Raw genomic sequence first — 22697 nt, forward strand, 5'->3', positions numbered from 1 at the left:
TGACTTGTTCAAATTCAGTCTGGGTCCAGCTTTTCATATTAGGTGCAAAAGAGTTAGCTAGGGAACCAGACAAGCTGTAGAGTGGGGACATCACTGACTTTCATGGAGTTTGTAACTACGGTTTCTGATACTAAACTGGAGGTCATTAAGGTCGTTGTGCACTGATAATGAACATAATGTTGCAGTTGCTGCATGAGACTACACCTAAATTCCAATACATGCATTCCAGTTGGAAGTGCATATTTACGATATCATCAGACCACTCATAAACTATGCCTAGACTTCTCAAATACACGTATTGCAAGTTGCAGAATATAATTATTTTTGATATTATATTACACCTTACTGAAAATTGATCGGACTTTTGGGGGGATAAATACTGACAGTCTTACGGAGGGGTTGGGTCTGTTTAAATTTATTCCATTCATAACTATAAGTGTTTTAACGATGCTGCAAAAACAGGGCAGTTATTATGTAGTTAAATAAATTTCTGATCAGCTTCTTGAGAGACTTAGTTATTGCTTTACTCTGTTCTTGGGAAAGACACGAAGCTTTCTAAGCATGATATAACCAAAGAAAGTGTTGAGGGGACCACTATAAACCAACCAACCAACCAAACAACCAACCAAATTACATTTAATCAGCTTCTAATGCACTGAATTCCATGTTACATTCCATTTCAGATTCCCCAGTGCAGAGTGATCCGCTTTAACATTGAGTACACACTTCATCTGATAGAGGAATCATTCCCAGAAGTAAGTACAGTGGAATTACTTCTATAGTCTGGGTTTACTGTTGACTAATATTCTGTACACACTTCATCTGATAGAGGAATCATTCCCAGAAGTAAGTACAGTGGAATTACTTCTATAGTCTGGATTTACTGTTGACTAATATTCCTGAGGTTTTCATGGATTTTATGTTTCTACAAATCACAGATCTCAAGATTGATCATACAGTGATCCTACTGTGGAAACAGTAAGATCTCTTCCCAAGTGATCCTTCTGTGGAAGCAGTAGGATTATTCCCCATGTGATCCTTCAGTGAAAATGTAGAATCTCTTCCCAACAGGTCCAAATATAGAAACAATATGCTGTGACCACAAGTGATCCTTATATGGAAACAATAGAATATATCCATGTTATCCATCTTGGAAACAGTAGGATCTACTGCAAAATCTCCTCAAATGATTCTACTATGGAAATGATATGATCTCTCCCCAGTCCATTTATTTAATAATTGGCATAATTTTCATCAAAACTACAAGTGATACCTGCAAAAAAGATTTTATTCTATAAATACACTTCCCAATCATAATACTTATGGGGAACTACTACTAACTTGCATATCCAACCCTTCCAACCCAGTCATAATACCTATGGGGAACTACTACTAACTTGCATATCCAACCCTTCCAACCCAGTCATAATACCTTAGGGGAACTACTACTAACTTGCATATCCAACCCTTCCAACCCAGACCTAATACCTTAGGGGAACTACTACTAATTTGCATATCCAGTCCTTCCAAAGGTAAAAGAAGTTAAAAGTTATCAGCCCACCTAGGTGGCAGTCAGGCAGAGTGATCTTCCCTTGGTATAAGGATTGGCACCAAATCCAGTGAATATCGCAGTCACTACTTCCACTTGTGCCAAGCAGCATGCTGTCATCAAGATGGATGTCTCATAATCCTCTACAAAGTTTCTGGAAGTTCTACACTTGCAAGCTGCAGGTATCCTCATTTCCAAAGGGAAGTATATTCCTTCTATGTTTTCAACTTTTCTTTCTTTCCTGTGGTGACAAAGTCCAGCTTTTACAATTATCACTTATCTCCTTGGCCAACAAGAAAATCTCTGACCTCTCACCTTTTCAAGATTTGGTTGACTAGGTCTGGAATCAGTGATCAAGTATAATGAATGTGCACAAGGAACAAGAATTGAATTCATGCAGTGTTAGGTTCCATGACTGTTTGGAGCAATCCATTTGCCAGACAATTCCTTCACCATCATAGTTTTACTCAATAAGGTAGCAGACGTCTTAGTCCTTGGTTGCTTTATTGAGCTCCCATGACAATGATTATGTGGTCCAAATGGAGACAAAACATGTGACTGTTGGGCCAGCTGACATAATCTGCAGCATTTCAAGGCAGGGAAACCGCTTACTCATGTCAGTGATACCTCTGCAAGCACAACCTCTAGCATTCATGTTCACTATGGATGTGAACACAGAGGGCTGAGTTAGCAAGTCTCTACCATGAGGGACTGCCATAGGGGCATTGCCCCCTCAAGGTCATTATTACATGTCAATATCAAGATGGAAACCATTCTGAAAGCTTTTCATTAGTGGCCAGAGAACCTGTATTGGAGTGGATTTCTCTTTCTGTCAGATAACTTCACCATGGTGACTCATCTCAAATGGCAAAGTGGAACTAGTGTTCAGACCTTCATCTCAAGATTATCAACAGGACCAAGCACAAGCTCTAAAGTGGTATTTCAGGAATGTTATGCTGTCACATTGAGGGAGATCACACCTCATTGTACTTTCAAAGACGGGAAGGATGATATATCAACATACATTTGGGCATTTTCATCCAGAATAGGTTGACTATCTATCCACCAGTGAATTTGCTCTGCATACATATTGCCTCAAGAAGTTAGGACAGTCAGCACAATCACTGCAATGGAGTGAAACTGTTCTCTATCTTTATCCATGCTGTGGGGTGGAGATCTGAGTACACATCACAAGGTCTTATCAGAGAGATCTCATCCTAAATGGCTCAATTTCATCTGGAGGAACTTTTACCCGTGGCAGAAAGGTTACCCTTCCAGATCATTTGACAGCTTCATACAGATGTGGCTTCACAACTTCTGGATTTGTGTGAGGGAACCTTTTCCCCTTTCACCACTCTCTGACAGTCAGAATATTTTCAAGTTGGGTTATCTAGAAGCTCTCCCACATACCTTAGGGGAGCAGATGGTAAGGGGATGTATCTCCCTTCACCTCTTACATGTTATCCTAAGGTATTATAACTGGGTGATATTTAAATTATTTTAAAAAAAACATTTTTTTCTAGTAAAATTTGTTTCTTCAAGAATATGTACCAAATCATGATGTACATACATCCTCCCAGCCTCCTCACAGCTGCATCTATAGAAAGTATAACTTATGCTCCATTAGTAATTAAGATACTCATGGGATTTATGCCAATGGGAGATCACTCTGTCTGTCACCTTGGTGTGCAGATAACATTTAGCTTGTTTTAACTAAAAATGTTATCTGGAGGGCTGGGTTTGCAAGGTATTAGTAGTTCTCCTAAAATATGATTTACTGGAAAACATTGGTTTCACAGTATTTGAAAAATTACTAATTTGATCATAGTCTAATGGCTAGAGACAAGTTAAATAGCTATCATACATTTATGATTTATAAAGCCAATAATGAGGGATTCACCACTACCTTTTAACATAACCAGCACTACAGTTAACAACAATAACAGATTTTAGAATTAGAAAAGCAATAGCTACCAAAAATAAAACTAAGTAATGTCAGAAGATTTCACACAGAGAAACAGTGCAAAGCTAGAAAACTAAATGTTGAGGCACAAATTAGAAAACTTAACACTGAGATACTAATCTAGAAACCTTGACATTGAGACACAGATCTAAAAACCTTGACATTGAGACACAGATCTAAAAACCTTGACATTGAGACACAGATCTAAAAACCTTGACATTGAGACACAGATCTAGAAACCTTGACATTGAGACACAGATCTAGAAACCTTGACATTGAGACACAGATCTGAAAACCTTGACATTGAGACACAGATCTAAAAACCTTGACATTGAGACACAGATCTAGAAACCTTGACATTGAGACACAGATCTAGAAACCTTGACATTGAGACACAGATCTAAAAACCTTGACATTGAGACACAGATCTAAAAACCTTGACATTGAGACACAAATTTAGAAAACACTATGTTAAAACACAAATCTGTAAATACTGTTTGATGGCTGGTAAGTAGCTTTATAATTGTGTTGAGAATACTTTTCAATAATGAGCTTTTTCTAATGAAGTTGTTTGTTATAAAGTATATATATTTTTAAGATGCCCAACATCTGAAAGATCATTAACATTATTCCAACCAGTTTCAAAGAACATTCACATGTAGACAAGAACATTTTGTGTATTATGTCACTGCTTTTTGTTGTCATTGATTAGTCTGGTTTCCTGCTTCATATATGGCTACAAAGTACAAAACAGGGAGTCTACAAAATAGTGACAAGGCTAACTGTCGATACACTATGAAATAATATTCCATTTTCTGAAAACTAGTGACATTTATTTTGTAAAAATATTGGCTACATCAAAACTTCATTTTTGTATTGCTCAGTAAAATATTGATGCCGTGATTTTATTGCAATTATTAGTGATACTTCTTAGCCTTAAGGATATCTCAAAGTTTCAATTCAGGAATTCTCTGAAACTCACTTCACAACAATGATCCTATCTATGAAATAAAGCTCTTTATTTGACAAAGTATTCATTTCGCTTGATTGCCATGCTATCTATGGTCATATTTATGAATGAGTAGGTTAATCAAACACAGTCTAACATACCTATCCGACCTCCCCCATGTGTACACACCAGCAAGATACTTACGCTCCTCTTCTGACAATCGTATACTCATTATTCCCACTATGAAAACAAAGTCATATGGACAGCGTTCTTTTGCATACCAGGGCCCAGCAACATGGAATGAATTGCCCACTGAACTTAGACACAAAGACACAGTGATCCCATTCAAGAGTGCTCTCAAAACTCACTTATTTAGACTCCAAGAACAAACTTAAAGATCTAATAATGTTTCCTACCTTAAATATTCTCAGCATGTTTTTTAATGTTTTCTAATTTCATGGTGTTTGTTTCTGTAATCATATCATTATATGTTTTTTATCTTACAGGTGTTGTCTAATGTTGTAAAGTGCTTAGAGCTTCTAAAGATTAGGCGCTATACAAAGTCTTCATTATTATTATTATTAGTACGAGTGAATGAGTAGTTTAAATTGAAGGTAGCTTATATCATGTACACAGTAATATTTATTGACTAATCAATTGGAATGAGTTCAACTGATTTATGACCAGAGTTGCTAGATCTTATACATGTAGGTTTTACATACCTTTTGACATTTCTTTTATTCAACTGCCTTTATTTGATACAAAACACACAATCAACTTGATGATGCAAAGGAGGCCAGCTTTTAATGCAGTGCAGCTATACAACAAATGCTTCAACAAGTCAGATACCAAAACATGGTCAGCACTTAATTAAGTTCTCAGCGAAACACTTGTGGACATAATCATTTGACACATTTTACATTTGAATACAAGAAGGCACATTGCATTTATGATGATTATTTTTAAACCAAACTAAAAGATAGAACTAACACACAAATTTTGCTTTTTATTTAATTGATTTTTAATTATTAAAGTAATACCTTTAGTAGGCATAAGTGACATTTTTATGGATTGAAATTTTGTTGAATATCATTATTTACAGTGTACACCACTCCCTCTATAACTCGTGCCCGGATAACTCACAATCCCGCTTATAACGCTGTGTCCATCTTGGCTCCTGATTTTTTCCAGAGAAAATGTATTTAAAATATCTTTAAAATATGCTGAACATGAAAAAATTACGATAAGCATTGGTAAATTAAACCTTGATACATTGCTCGTTTTATCATCGAAAATGGTGATTAATGCCCGTAAAAATAGAATCCATATTTTAAAATTTGCAAGTTCTAAATAAGAATTAATTTCAGAGATCTTGAAATGGCTTAATTATGCATATTTGGATGCCAATTTTTGATCTGGGATGCAGAAAATCACTGAGGCGGGAGTCCTCCGTATGCATGTAATAGGTGCGCAGGAAAATTCAAAGATTTGCCAGTCCTGTTTCAGCCACGTGCTTTGTGGGAAAATGTGTTGATTAGTTAGCTGTGCTGATATTTACAATGAATAATTCAGTGACTGAAAGACTCCTTGATGTACATACATGTTGCCATTTTATAAGAGTACATAAAAAAAGAACATGATGCAATAGCTAGGCAGCTAGTTCAAAGGCTTTGACTGGCAGCCGGGTGAGAAAATGTACTGATATTTAGTGATTGAATTCAGAGGCAGAAAGACCCAGTTTTAAAATCCTAGCGAGACCTCTGTTTAAAGATATCATATATTATGTAAGTTTTTATCATAAATAGTTGTCAGTATACTGTAAATAAACAGTCTGGTGAAATAGCGATCAATGAAAACCTCTGGTTAATGCTAACAGGTGGCAACAGAGAATAAAATAAACACCAGTTAAACATCTTCCTGTGTGAAAGTCACATTCTAATACTTTAATTCCGTTTCAGTGTAAACATTATAATCGCAACATATTCTGTTCATTGAAAACATGAAAAGAGTCAATCGAACGTCACATCGAAACCTGTGAGTACTTCTATGAGAACCTAATTACATGCCGGCTTTGTTTTGATCATCAACTTGGGGAGGTGTTTGTTGCATTAAAAAATCGATTACAAGAGACCTGGGATGCTGGATTAGGGGTTATGGAGCTGCCTTTGACGTAAAGCAAAACAGTAACAGAGACAGCGACGATGATAGTGACTTTGAAGGTTTCAGTGAAACTGATGTCATTAATGCCGAGGCTGTTTGGGAGAAATTCGTACAGACTCATGGTCCTGAGATGGGCATTTCTCTTGATGATATGGAGGAGTGGTTTTGTGCTGACAATGATTGCCCCACAGCCGAATGCATGTCAGATGAAACAATAATTAATTCTATAACGAACAAATTTGTGGCAGAAGACGATTCTAACTGGAGTACTACAAGTGTTGAAAGTGATGCAGACGCAGATGTTGCACCACCTCCCCCCTCTGCACAGGAAGCAATCAGATCTTTTGATATTGCCATAAGGTGGCTGGAGACCCAAAATGTTGACTACGTAAAGCTCATGCAGTTGAGAAATCTGAGGGATTTTGCTCGGCAGCAGAGAAACCAAGGAGTAACACACAAAAAAAATTGATTTTTTCAAAAAGTGAATTGATATTTGTCAAGCTTGGCACAAATGGCAAGTATTAACTTGTTCTAATTTACGTTGTTTTAAATTTGTAGACCCATTAAATATGTTAGTACTGATTAACCCTTGTTTTTTGTTTTCCATTCTACTTCTATCACAATCAAATCTGTCTATCTATCTATCGTTCAATTGACTGTTTCTCGAAAAGAGTCGATCTTTTGTATATAAAAAAAACCGTCTAATTTGGATCAAACAATAAAACTAGAATGTATCCAATTCAGCATAAAAATTAGTGACATAGTAAATAATGTGTGAAGTGGTACACATGTTAAGCGAACGGAAACCATGTGGAATAATGTTTTTGATGATCGCCTCAATATACTGTAATTTATCCTGAAATTAATGTTGCTCTATGAGAAAATAATAAACAAAGTCCACCGTTATGAAGAGATATTTATTCACAGTTAATCTCAGCATGATTATAAAGTGAGAATTCAACACTATAATCTGCCTACCCCCCCCACCCTTATTTTTCCTTTATGTTGTCGATCACTTTATTGGTTTTGGGCTTATTTTATAGGTCCCCAATAACTTGCGCCTCACTTATAGTGTGGTCGATGTTTCTGGACCCCGATGTGCGCGAGTTATCGAGGGAGTGGTGTACTAAGAAGGTTGTTTGGAAAGAACATGCAACAAAATATGTGACTTCTTATTAAATGTTGATAATTTCATAATGTTGATTAAAATTTCCAGGTCCTATCAACTGTTTTTGATGATAAAACAAGCGATGCATCATTGTTTCATTTACCAATTTTGATCAGGAGTTTCTTCAAGTTCATAAAATAGGGCTTATATTTATTTTATTTTCTAGTGTTAAAAAATGGGGTCCATGCCTGACCTCATGTTATAAGTGGGTTCATGAGTTATTGGGACCACGTTATCAAGGGAGCAGTGTGGTTGTGTAATGAATGCCTCAGACATAATTACTGATGGAATCACTTATGACATGCTTTTGATGAGTGACGGTGGGATAAATATGAAGATCCTACATGACTTCTATTTTTAGAACATACAAAGTATACATTTGACGATCAGGTATAGCATCATACCTGCTTGCTGCACTTAAATGTATGCTGTAAATTTTGACAAACACAATCTATAGCAAGAATTTGGAGTAGTTTTGGGGAAAGCCTTTGACATGTGTTAATGCAAACTGCATGTAAGGTATGAAGTTCCTTGGAACCCTTGCATGTTTGTTTTTGCATTTTATTATTTTTTTCATCAGGTCAGTATTTATATTTCCAGAATTTTTCTGTGAGAAGCTTGGACCTGTTCGCTCACTTCCTGTTCACAGAGCTTCTGGAATTTGTGGACATCGACTGGAAGGGGCCAGGAGGAGAGGAGAATTGCCCTCGATACCATCTTATGCCTAGATTTGCCAGGGCTCTACCAGGTAATTTATCCCCTCTCCTTCAACCCCATCCTATTCCAACCATCTTAATACTCAAAATTTTGAAGTAGTTAGATATTTCCTGACCTTTGGAAGATTGTGTTCATGCAGTGTTTTATGTAACTCAGTTTATATTATTGGAGACAGAAAGAAGGAAACAATGACTGCAGGAAGGTTAAAGGTGACAAGGGAATACATAAGTCAGAAACTTTAGCAATCATACATTAAAAATCATTAAAAGGAAAGAAAATCATAAGATTTGCTGGAATACATTGCAGCAATGCCCGTTTATTTTTAAGGACTTGGACTACAAATTTTTCAACATTGAGGAACATTTGATACCAGACTTAATAACTGTGCCATTATCTATTGCCATGCCTATTATCAATGCTTTATACTTCAACAGTTTTCTGTATGTGTGCTTAAAATTAATTAAATTTTGTCTGTCAGGGCTAATTTAACTGTGCCCGCTGAATGCAAAGACTGCTGATTATGATAGCTTTTACCTGTTCCCCATGTTGTTGATATTTGTCTTTAAACAGTGCCACAAAACACTGCATTTTGATTTTCATAAAGTTTGGTCAACTTGAATCAAGAAATACAGATTTGTGTTATCAGCCATGTGATGGTGTCTATAGAAAATAAATTTTTAGTCTCATCCCTATATCTCCAGAGTAAAAACTATATTTGCTATTGCTTTCACGTTTAGTGACTGGGTATTGTATCTTGTTGGTTCACACTTTGACCTGTACACACAGATAATGGGAAGGAAATCCTATCAATGAATGAGGTTCTGAACTACATGTTACGGAGTTCTGTCCCCCTACTGGAGGAAAGTCAGCTGACTAAAACCAAAAAGATGGACCAGCGAGAGTGGCAAAATCTGGTTGATGAAGTCCAGGGAATGATCGTCACTTATCCTGGCAAGGTTAGTACTTTTTTATTTTTCAGAATAATCAGTCAATTCTTTTAATTTAATGGGAAAATTTGAGTCATATGTTTTTCATATATTTTAAATTTTATTAAATCTTTTATATTTTGTTGCCATAATTTAAATATGAAGAATATTATAAAAACATTTTGGGGTTTCCTTCCTATAAAGCGGAAAAGTAATTAAAGTTAAAATAGTTATTTCTTCAATATATTACTGACACTCTTCCATACAATTTTCTAATTTGTACATATATTTATACTAATTGAAAATTTGTCTATATGATATTCAGTGGCTCAGTGGTTAGTGTGCTGAACTCACGACCAAAAGGGTGCATGTTCGTATCCTACCATCAAACCAACCTAGGTCGGCTACCACTCTGTGTCCATCGGCAAGGCACTTTACTCAAATTGCATTGACACTAAATAACCTATTTGTGTTGCTGTCCAAGTAAGCAAGCAGTTATTTTTAGCTGCACTACCAGAGATGAAAAATATCCCTTTACATTGAAGTTATTGAGTGTTTTATCTTTTCTTTGCCTCAATCATTTGTTTGCAAACAACTATTATTTTATAACGTGACCACTAAGCTGTTTAGGTTAATATACCCAAATCATAGCTTTTCTTATTCAAATACATTATCCAATCATTAAACCTTAGAAGAACTACTACTACCTCGCAAATCCAGCCCTCCCAGATATTACTTTTAGGTAAAGGGAGCTAAAAGTTGTCTGCTAATCTAGATGGCGGTCAGGCAAAGTCAAGTCCCCTTAGGGATTGATGACAAAAACCATGAACCTCTGACTTACTACTTCCACTCATGCCAAAAAGCGCGCTTTCATCACGAGAGGCATTGCAGAAGCCAGAATCTACATGAAAGATAAACCGTTACAAGTGGGAAGAGTTTTTCACTGCTAAGGAAACTCTTAATATATGCATAATTTCATTACGAATGGGTACATATCAGTGAGTTTTTATTTCAAGGCATTCGTAGCGTTTGGGCACCAACTTAACTGATTTTACTTGTACAGGCAGTTTGTGGGCCTTTTTCCCTACATGCAATTGCCTCTTAGTGGATATTGTCACACCTACTTTGTATGTATCTATAACTGGACTTCAGTGCCCTTAAACTCATTAACCCCTGGAGGTTTTTTGTCGTTTTCGCCTGAAATGCGAGTAGGAAACACATTTTGTGGGCTATTTCTAAATACATCCTAATGCATCGACTTCCAAGTGATTTTCCATTAACCTAATGCCTAGTTGTGTTAGAAACAATGTTTTTCATTGGCTATTTTGCTCGTGCATGAGCAGAAGAGTAAAAGTTAAAGTTCTTTTTTTTTTTGCTTAACAGACCAATCATTTTTGTATCGAGACCCCTCTTTATTCCAGATGCCCATCTTATCCTACTTTTTGCAAAGGTTTATCTGTCTGTGTGCAGTTCAGACTGGTCTGCCTTACATCTGAGTCTAAAATCTGGGCAAAAAATCAGATTCTGACCACGGGTGAATTTTGGGTGGAAAAAAATTGGGTCCAAAACATTAGGTATTTCCCACTGTAATTTGTAGTGCAACTAGAACTTCCAGAATATTTTGTATCATTGTAGAGCTACATCTGTCTACCTTTCTATAATACCACCCACTTTAGTGTATCTTACATGACCTTGACGCTACAGAGCTCAGCAGTAGGCTACTACCTCCTGCCATGTAAATGCAGCACCAGGGGTTAATGAGTTAATGTGAAGGATTTTGTGTACAGATGATTTAGGCAGTTGCATCTTGCATAAGCATTCCATCATATTTAAAGAGCACTTAGTCACTCAAACATGTAGCCTGTGCGACTTTACAAGATAGGCTCGGGCTACAGTAGTGATTTGTGTGCACATATTGCCTCAGGTCACTCATTCACCACAATGCCAAGATTAGTTTCTCACATTTCAACAGATGTTGCTTCACAATCTCTCTCAGAAAATTCAGATTTTCCCTCATCTACTCAAACAACCACGATGGCAGTTGTTTCATTCCTACCCAAACCTGGATGTCTGTATTATATTATACAGGCCCTCAGAAATGAACAATTCTTACAACCAGTCATGGATAGAATCACTCTAGCAAGAAGGCCCTCAAAGGCAAATGGCACTTTTTCACCCAGTGATTCACCAATGCAGCAAGTAGCTAGCTTTCTCTGGCTCTTAGATAAAAATGGCACCAAGTACAGTAAAAGGTTACTGCTTCATGAATGCTGACACCTTTTGTCACCATGGAAGAGAGGATTTCAGACAAAACATGGACTTATCTGACCTTCTCTCTATGTTTGAATATACAGAGCCAAAATGTTAGCCCTGTGCCCATAGCAGAACTTATCTTGGGTATTAACTTGGCTGAACCACTCTCAGGAGTATCTCTGGCACACCTTTCATACAAGACCTGATTCCTCATGGTGGCTTATTTGGTCAGAACAAAATAATTTCTTCCAATATTCAGCAGCTTCATGACATATAAAACTAACTTATTTAGATTTGGCATCACCAGAACTTGTTGCTACAAACTGTTTTTCTCAACAAGCCACCAGTGTATCTGACAATTGTTGACTATTATATTTGACCAGTGTCAGCTTTTAGATTTGACCAGAGACATGCATTACATTTGACCAAAGAAAGCTATTTGATCAGTGTCAACTATTGTATTTGACCAGTGTCAGCTGTCATATTCCAAATTGACAAGTTAGCCACTTAGATGTGCACCCATTTCATGTGAGTAACAAAAGTATTTCTGACCATGCATTAGTTAATCTTCTGTGTGATTTAGATGCATTCATTAATCCTCTGTGTGATTTAGATGCATTACTTGTTCATCTGCCATTTAGGCTTGCTTGCATAATGCCCTCCCTAAAATAAGGTCCAAGTGCCATTTAGGTTCTGACTCAACAAGGTCACAAAATGTTAATGGTAATTTGGACCTGCTAGTGTGTTAAGAAATTGTTATCTCAGTGGCATACTTAATGTGCTACTAGAAGGAAAATAGTCAGGTACTTAAGTCAACTCAATACATCATCTCTTTGATACAGGCATTGCCCCCAGAATCATACCAGTGGAATTCTCCATTGATGAAATCTAGGAGATTCCAGGGTCATCGTAAATTCATGAGAAGCAGATGTGATTCTTGCATTGCTTAAGTGTCATTTTTTAGCAAATAAACAGCTGGAAACAATTGTCTTTCTGAGTGAATATTGGCCATACTGGACTCTCAATAACTCAGTGAATATAGATCCTACAGGACTTTCAATAACTAAGTTGAATATCGACCCTACATGACTTTCAATAACTAAGTTGAATATCGACCCTGCAGGACTTTCAATAACTAAGTGAATATTGACCCTACAGGACTTTCATAACTAAGTGAATATCAACCCTGCAGGACTTTCAATAACTAAGTGAATATTGACCCTACAGGACTTTCAATAACTAAGTGAATATTGACCCTACAGGACTTTCAATAACTAAGTGAATATTGACCCTACAGGACTTTCAATAACTAAGTGAATATCGACCCTACAGGAGTTTAAATAACTAAGTGAATATTGACCCTACAGGACTTTCAATAACTAAGTGAATATTGACCCTACAGGACTTTCAATAACTAAGTGAATATCAACCCTACAGGAGTTTCAATAACTAAGTGAATATTGACCCTACAGGACTTTCAATAACTAAGTGAATATTGACCCTACAGGACTTTCAATAACTAAGTGAATATCAACCCTACAGGACTTTCAATAACTAAGTGAATATTGACCCTACAGGACTTTCAATAACTAAGTGAATATTGACCCTACAGGACTTTCAATAACTAAGTGAATATCGACCCTACAGGACTTTCAATAACTAAGTCAGTACTAGATTAGTAATGAACATTTACTTGGGGATTATGAAAACCAGGTGGCCCGGTTTTGAATTACCAACTTGAGATGTAAACATAGGAAACACCTAGCTAGTCCTGAGTCAAGAAAACTCAAAATTCAGTAAGTGAGATTATTTATCCATTTAGAATACAATAAAGATGTACACAATCAACATGTTTTAAATCTTTCTCATAAGGTCAGTCCATAACATGGTAGAAACAATTATATCTTTGACTCATTTTTTAAGAAAATTTGGTTCTACTCAGTCATGATAAATTAAGAAAATTCAAATACCAACATTATTCAAAAGAAGCAGCTTATGTAAATTCAGACAATGAAAAATTTATTCATTTTTTTAAGTACTCAAGTTTTGTATGGGTTTTTCTGTAATTAGAATGCCTTCAAAGATGTTCATTTATTCTGTACAGAAGCCCTGTTCACTGAGAATAGACCAACTGGATCGGAATGAAGTGGAGGGGGACAACAAGTACCCACTGATCATACACCATGGCCTGAAGCCAGCTCAGCTCAGCTATGCTGGAGACCAAGAGTAAGTCATCTGTAGTATTTTTAGCCTGTTTAATTTGTGCATTTATTTCAGGCTCTGTCACAGTCACTGATCAATCAAACATTAGCCTTTTGAATTGAATTGGAGTTTAAGTGAGATTTTTTTAAATCTCGGGACCAAATGATCTGTTTTGCTGGATGGTAAGCAGAACAGATTTTCTGTGCCAAATGATCTGGTTTACTTGATGGTAGACATAACAGATTTCCAGGACAAAACATAACAAATTCCCAGGACCAAATTATATGTTTTACTTGATAGAAAACGTAACAGATTTCCAGGACCAGATGATCCAGTTTACTTGATGGTAAACAAAACAGATTCCCAGGACCAAATTATATGTTTTACTTGATGGTAAACATAACAGATTTCCAGGACCAGATGATCTGTTTTGCTCAATGTTAAGCAGAATAGATTCTTAGGGTCAGATGATCTGTTTTACCTGAAGTAAGCAGAAGAGAGTCATGTGACCAGATGATCTGTTTTGCTGGATTGTAAGCAGAACAGATTTTCAGGACCAGATGGTCTGTTGTACTGGATGGTAAGCAGAAATGATAATAAAGTTGATTTATAGCTTACAATGTCTACTTACAAGGGCATCAAGTACATTTTGGTAACCAAAGGATAACATATAACAGTTATGATATAATTCTGCTCACTTAGCAGCTCAACCTGACTTAAATTTTACATATGATGAGAACTTGTAATGACACCTTGCCCTTGGCATCAATCAGCAGATTGAGGATTTAATGGCACTTTGCCCTTGGCATCAACCAGCAGATTGAGGATTTAATGAAACTTTGCCCTTGACATCAATCAGCAGATTGAGGATTTAATGGCACTTTGCCCTTGGCATCAACCAGCAGATTGAGGATTTAATGTGAGGAAGCTTGCCAGTAGCTTCCCATGGGTCAGTGGTTCCTACCAGGGTTTTCCTGGATTCTTCCTCCATCATTCATACTGGCTGCCTTGTATAGCTTATCATGTGCTGAAAATAGTGTTAAACCCAAACCAAAACCAAAAACAACTATATCATATGCACAATTTTCTTTTTAATATTTCATTAGCTAGTCATAATTGTTATATTTATCTGGGTTTTTTTCTTCTTTCATCCCTCATGTCAGACAGATTATCTAAGTCAATATTAGTTTTACAAATGAGAGAACTCAAAATAAGCTCAAGCTTTTTCCTTCACACTCTGTATCGCTTGATGTGTTGTTTTACATACTGTCTATTGTATTTTTTAAATAAATATGTTTAAACCAGCTGTTATCCATAAGTTTTGGCCTACATAATTTATGCTGTGTTTGATGTTTTGGACCCCATTGCGCACAAGTTGTCAAGGAAGTGATATATAAAGGGAATGTTACTTTATCTTTCCAGTGTTTTGAGTTTTCCTTAATTTCAGCTCCGATGTTTGCACAGTTCAAGTGTGGTACATGTAGATATAGTTACAAGAGAACAAAAAGTTCTGATGCTTTGTGTACAGCTGGATTAGTATGTAGGATAAGACAAATAGAAAGACAGATGGGTTTAAAGTGCTACTGAGTTTTAAAAAATAATTTAAGCTAATTTTTCTCCTGTTAAGGTACAAGAAGAAGTGGCGTGAGTACAACAAGTTCAGGCACCTCTTAAACAGTCGGCCACGGATCAGTATGCAGGATAAACAGAAACTGAAGGAGAAGGGGGATGAATGTGCCAGACTAAGGATGAAGGGGTGGGTGGAATTTTGTATAGTTCCTTAATTCATTCACTTTTAACTAACTTTTTTTGTATTAAGGATGATTGCATGTCTGAGTAATAGAGATGTATTTTGCTAATTTGGAATTAGTGTAATCAGTCATGGACCTAGACTTACTTTACAGTCGTACCTCAGACACTTTAAACTGCACATATTTTTCATGTGAAGTGTCTGCATGATCAAACAGCTGATTATAGTTTTATTTTTAAATGGTGTCCAGAAAGCAGTGCATGTTTGGGGTGCAAGGGACAGTTTTTATGGACAAATTTAACATTGTGTACACCTGTCTGATATAAAAATTCATACAAAAATAAAATACATGAGAGAGGTCAGAAAGGTCCATATTTTGGGATAGGTATAATAAGCAAAACATATATCATTCACTTCACTTGAAAAATCAGTGGAAATTCATAGAATAAAAAGTTGAAGCACCCCACCCCCAAATTTTTACATGCATTTGTCATCACTGAAGGGCATTTTTGAGAACATGTGATGCTCACAGTGCAAATACAAGCTCTTTCCCTAAGTGATTATTTTGAAAAACATTGTGTACTTAATAGCTTGATATGATATAAAATAAATGCCATCCGGGCAGTTTTTGAGATATTCTATATGTTTTGAACCAGCGTGTCTATTGCTATAAGTGGCTTGCTCTGCTTCCTAGCTGATTTTTGGTATTTCACTGGCTACATACTGTGCAGTGACTACATGAGGTGTACATGTCTAACATCAATTTCAAGAACAACACAAGCCAGAAAGACCAAATTCACAAATATACCCATGTCTTTAATTATTACAGAATAATAGTTTAAAAAAATCACACCATATCCTTAAGTTAAGAAATTTACCAGGGGCCAATTTACAAAACTGTGCACTGCCACCTTGATGAAAGGAAAATTAAGCCTCTTAAAAAGTGTTAATAATCAACATGGAGAATAAAAAGGAATATTCGGATCCCTGTGCATATAAACAGAAAGGGAGACAATTATGTTTATTGGAAATCACATGCCAATTTAAGAGTGTCCTGTGGCAGGAGATATAATTGCTGTCATCATGTGAAATGGAAAAAATTCCAAGAATTACATCAAGTTAGGAGATAGCAACAAGCCATTGAGCTGCATAGGGTTTGGAATTGAAGTTTGTGCAAATGTAATATTAGTAAATAAGGTCTACATGTACTTTACAAAACTTTTCAGTTGAGTTGATGTTTTCTGTCGCTGCATATTTCAAATACTGAACTTTTAAATACGTTACACCTTATTGAAACCTGGTTAAACTTATGGAAAAAATTTAACTGCCCTACTGAGACGGTCTCGTCAGGGTTGGCAGGTCTGAGAATGCAAAACAATGATCTGTCCACCAAAATCCATCCATATAATCCACATTGGCTTTCCTTTTTATGAAACCTTTTGTGTTTGGATTTAAAAGTAATATTTACATTCAGTGATGTGGGGGAATTGATTATGATGCTCGCTTTTCATAAATTATAAGCATGCACTCTGGTCGAATGAATGTCTTGATTATGATTGGATCTCCAACACCTTTTTAGATAGACTAGGCTTTAGGTCAGACACGGATTGTCTTATTGAGACCATTGGATGGAGAAAGTATGTACTCTCTACACTTGTGCATGTAGAGTTAATATTGTGTCGGCCATGTGAAGTTGCATGTGCCATGTTGACTTGATCACCAGTGTATGATGAACAACTAACTGTGAAACATGCACCATATTAAAATACCCAACGTTTTAGGTCCCCACTCAGATTTCCTTTTAATGCTTAGTGTTTTAGGTCCCCTTTCAGATTCCCTTGTAATGCCAATGTTTTATGTCCCCACTCAGATTCTATTTTAATGCCAATATTTTAGGTCACCATTCAGATTCCCTTTTAATGCCCAATGTTTACATTCCCCACTCAGATTCCCTTTTAATGCCCAGTGTTTTCAGTCCCCACTCAGATTCCCTTTAAATGTGGAATGTTTTCAGTCCCTACTCAGATTCCCTTTAAATGCCCAATGTTTTCAGTCCCCACTCATATTTCCTTTTAATGCCCAATATTTTAGGTCCCAACTCAGATTTCCTTTTAGTGCCCAATATTTTAGGTCCCAACTCAGATTTCCTTTTAGTGCCCAATATTTTAGGTCCCAACTCAGATTCCCTTTAAATGCCCAATGTTTTCAGTCCCTACTCAGATTCCCTTTAAATGTGGAATGTTTTCAGTCCCTACTCAGATTCCCTTTAAATGGCCAGTGTTTTCAGTCCACACTCAGATTCCCTTTAAATGCCCAATGTTTTCAGTCCCCACTCAGATTCCCTTTAAATGCCCAATGTTTTCAGTCCCCACTCATATTTCCTTTTAATGCCCAATGTTTTAGGTTCCAACTCAGACTGGCCCTAATTTTATAATATGTCTGGCTTAATGCACCTGGAGCATATTATGGCATGATGTTGTCTGTGCATCTCTCTGTCCATTGATACATGTCTGTACATTTATTTATCTGTACCGTATTTTGTTTCTACATAATAACTTGAGGTCTCGACCATCTACTATTACCAAGATTTGCAAATGGCTTGCACTTTGAGGTATAAAGATCAAAGGTTAAAGTCACTGTGCCTGAAAGAAGAAAAAATGGTTTCCACACACAGACCTTAGTTCTACATCGGAGACATATTGACATGACCTGTCACCAGAAGATTAATTTTTATATCTGGTTGGTCCTGAATGAAAATGGTGCCAATCTGATGTCCAATATGGCTACCACATTGAACATATTGAAAACCTTATCACTAGTTTTACTGAATAGATGGTAATGTCATCATGGTGTTTTCACCAAAAGTCTTCTAATGGTGTCTGGTTTGCCCTAAATGTAACTGGTGCAGATCTTATATAAAATATGGCTGTCACGTTAGCTAATTTGAAAATCTTACCACTCAAATATCAGAAGTGTTAGCACTCAGCAGTTGAAAAGAAGAAATGGTTTCTGCATAGAAATTCAGGTTCTTCACTAATGATGCCAAATATCAAAGTTTGCTTGCACCTGAGGTAAGAAAGAAACCTGTCAGTTTTGGAGTGAAAAGGTCAAAGATCAGTCCCGCTGTGACTGAGAAAGAAAATGGTTATTGTGGTTTGATTGCAATTTGGGTCAGGAAATGCCTATCACTTTTGAAGTTGAAGGTCTAGGTCACTGTTGCTTAAATAACAAATAATGCATTCTGCACAAAATGTTTGTTCTACATCATCGACCTGAACTCAATTTTGTGGATGGCTTGCACACAGAGTAACACTTAAGCTGTTGTTTTTGGGGTCAAAAGGTCTCTGTGTCTGTAAAATGAAAAATGGTTTGTGGACAAAAATTTCAGTTTTGGACTTTGTATCTTCAGTAATCTTCACAGAAGTTTCTGGATTACTTTCACTTTTGGTAAGAAACCAGATTGTTCATTTTAGATTAAAAGACCAAAGATGAAGATTACCAAATGAAAGATTTTTTTCATCATAACTTAGCTCTAGACCACATATATTGAGCAAAACTTTTTACAGGTATGTGCTTTGGGTATAAAAGAATCCTAGTAGTATAGGGTTCTGAAGGTCAGAGGTCATGTTCATGGTAAGTCTAATTTGAAAATAATGGTTTTTGCACAGTAAGTTTAGTTCAAGACCACATACCTTGACCAAAATTATTGAGACCTTTTGATCACAAATGGTCAGTAATTTCCATTAGACCTTGAAAGTGCCAATATAGAGTGTCCATATTATGTGCCATTAACTGTACTCTTGTTGACTCTGGTGTACTCTTGTTGACTATGGTGTACCCTTGTTCAAAATATTTTCACCACTGTTTGGAAAGTTACAAAATAACATGCCTCTACCTCAGCTTTCATTTTTTTGCAAGGCAATGCAGCTTAAATACCAATATGTAAGTTTTCATTTTTTTGCAAGGCAATGCAGCTTAAATACCAATTCATAAGTTTTCAAAGTGTATCTTCACTCTATCAATAAATTCTCTTGTTATCTTGCAAATTAGACAATGCTTTTAACACAGCATTTTGTTATCTTGTGAATTAATTCTGCAGTGTTTTCACCTTAATGACAACATGTGAATTTGACATTGCTCATAACACCTTAATGTGAATTAGACATTGCTCTTAACACATTAATGACAGCATGTGAATTAGACATTGCTCATAACACACCTTTTTGTTAGCTTGTAATTTAGAAAAATTTCTTAATACATTACATTGACAGCAAGTGAATTAGACATTGCTCTTAACATGTCTCTTTGTTAGCTTTTTATTTAAACAATTTTCTTAACACCTTAAAATGACAGCAAGTTAATTATACATTTCTCTTAACACCTTAAGGACAACAAGTGAATTAGACATTACTCTTAACACCTTAATCACATCATGTGAATTAGACATTGCTCTTAACACCATAATGAAAGGAAGTGAATTAGACGTTGCTTCTTAACACCTTAATGACAGCAGGTGAATGAGACTCCGCTCTTAACACCTTAATGACAGCAAGTGAATTAGACATTGCTCTTAACACCTTAATGACAGCAAGTGAATTAGACATTGCTTTTAACACCTTAATGACAGGAAATGAATTAGACATTGCTCTTAACACCTTAATGACAGGAAGTGAAATAGACATTGCTCTTAACTCCTTAATGACAGCAAGTGAATTAGACATTGTTCTTAACACCTTAATGACAGGAAGTGAATTAGACATTGCTCTTAACACCTTAAAGACAGCATGTGAATTAGACATTGCTCTTAACACCTTAATGACAGCAAGTGAATTAGACATTGCTCTTAACATCTTAATGACAGGAAGTGAATTAGACGTTACTTCTTAACACCTTAACGACAGCAGGTGAATTAGACATTGCTTTTAAAACCTTAATGACAGCAAGTGAATTAGACATGGCTCTTAACACCTTAATGACAGCATGTGAATTATACATTGTTCTTAACATCTTAATGACAGGAAGTGAATTAGACATTGTTCTTAACACCTTAATGACAGCATGTGAATTATACATTGTTCTTAACACCTTAATGACACCAAGTGAATTGGACATTGATCTTAACACCTTAATGACAGGAAGTGAATTAGACATTGCTCTTAACACCTAATGACATCATGCAAATTAAACATTGTTTTTAACACCTTAATGACAGCAAGTGAATTAGACATTACTCTTAACACCTTACTGACAGCGTGTGAATTATACATTGTTCTTAACACCTTAATGACAGCAAGTGAATTAGACATTGCTCTTAACACATTAATGAAAGGAAGTGAATTAGACATTACTCTTAACACCTTAATGACAGCATGAGAATTAGACGTTGTTCATAACACCTTAATGACAGGAAGTGAATTAGACATTGCTCTTAATACCTTAATGACATCATGTGAATTAGACTTTGTTCTTAACACCTTAATGACAATAAGTGACTTAGACATTACTCTTAACACCTTGATGACATCATGTGAATTAGGCATTGCTCCTAACACCTTAATGACAGGAAGTGAATTAGACATTGCTATTGACACCTTAATGACAGCAGGTGAATTAGACATTGCTTTTAGCACCTTTCTGTTAGCCTATGATTTAGGCAATGCTTATATTTCATTTTTTTATTTAAAAAAGGCATGATCTTCTTGTAACTTAATTCAAGAACTGGCAATGCTAACTCGTTAAATAAGTTTAGCCAATTTTCCTTTCTTGGAATACATCATTCAGGACATATATAGTCCCATGCAGTATGGAATACTTGTATGTATTTTGTCTCCTTTGTATCTACTTTGCTTTCGTTATATTGAATTAATTGTATAGATGTATCCTTATTTGCTTTTATTTTTAGCACACCTTGCTGTAAGGCCTATTGAGCTTATGGTATGGGTCTGTATCAATGTAGTCACACCTCTGTCTTGGGTTGATAAATGACCATGTAGTCCACCTTCTGCCATGTTGTGTCCACCCTGTCATACATTGTCCATTGTCGATGTAGTCCACCTCCTGTCACGTGTTGATCAATGACCATGTAGTCCACCTTCTGCCATGTTTTGTCCACTCTGTCATACATTGTCCATGTAGTCCACCTCCTGTCACGTGTTTTCCATTGTCCATGAAAATCTTCTGTTTTAAACTTCTTCTCAAAAGCGACTAGACCCATTCCAACCAAAATTATCAGTGTGTATCCTGACATGAAGGGATTTCAAGTTTAAGCAGATGATGACAATCTGTTTTCAAATTAGGACATCATAGCTAAAAAGAAAGAAAAAACTATGAAGCAACCCTTTTCTTAAAAACTGCTGAACAGAATTTTACCAAATTTGGTAGAAACCTTGGTGGTATGAAGGGCATTATAATTTATACAGTGATGCTTATCTGCTATTAAATATGGCTGCCATTACTAAAATTGGAAGAAACTTTAAACAACTTTTCAAAAATCACTAAACAAAAATCATTCAAATTTGACAGAACTCACTCTGGGATAAAGACCTTTCAACTTTGTACAGTTGATGTTTGATCCAGCATCAGATAAGACTGACAATAGATAAATCTATGAACAACTTCTCAAAAAAACAGCTCAACTCAGTTTGACCAAATTCAATAGAAAACATCTTAGTTATAAGGTCTTTCATATTCTTACAAATAATACTGATCCAGCATGACAGTCATTAATCAAAGTTGAGAAACATTTAAACAACTTTATCCACAACAAGCTGAACATCCTGGCATAAAGGCCTTCAAGTACTGGACAATTGATACTGACATCAGATATGGTAAGGATACCAACAGTAGACAATTGATACTGATTTGACATCAGATATGGTAAGGATACCAACAGTAGACAATTGATACTGATTTGACATCATATATGGTAAGGATACCAACAGTGGACAGTTGATACTGATTTGACATCAGATATGGTAAGGATACCAACAGTGGACAATTGATACTGATTTGACATCAGATATGGTAAGGATACCAACAGTAGACAATTGATACTGATTTG

General features: G+C 36.0%; 1 protein-coding gene across 1 annotated transcript in view; it reads left to right on the plus strand.

The window, feature by feature from the left end:
* The window catches only part of LOC149779899 (ribonuclease 3-like), a 100862-nt gene that overhangs the window by 39159 nt on the left and 39006 nt on the right, over nucleotides 1-22697 (plus strand). The window contains exons 12-16 of the mRNA XM_089936586.1: nucleotides 684-755; nucleotides 8390-8537; nucleotides 9293-9462; nucleotides 13790-13911; nucleotides 15515-15643. Coding sequence (XP_089792712.1) covers nucleotides 684-755; nucleotides 8390-8537; nucleotides 9293-9462; nucleotides 13790-13911; nucleotides 15515-15643 — 641 coding nt within the window. The remainder of the gene's footprint in view (nucleotides 1-683; nucleotides 756-8389; nucleotides 8538-9292; nucleotides 9463-13789; nucleotides 13912-15514; nucleotides 15644-22697) is intronic.

This window comes from Sinohyriopsis cumingii, chromosome 16 (assembly GCF_028554795.1).
Source record: "Sinohyriopsis cumingii isolate HCF-2022 chromosome 16, ASM2855479v2, whole genome shotgun sequence".
NCBI lineage: Eukaryota > Metazoa > Mollusca > Bivalvia > Unionida > Unionidae > Sinohyriopsis > Sinohyriopsis cumingii.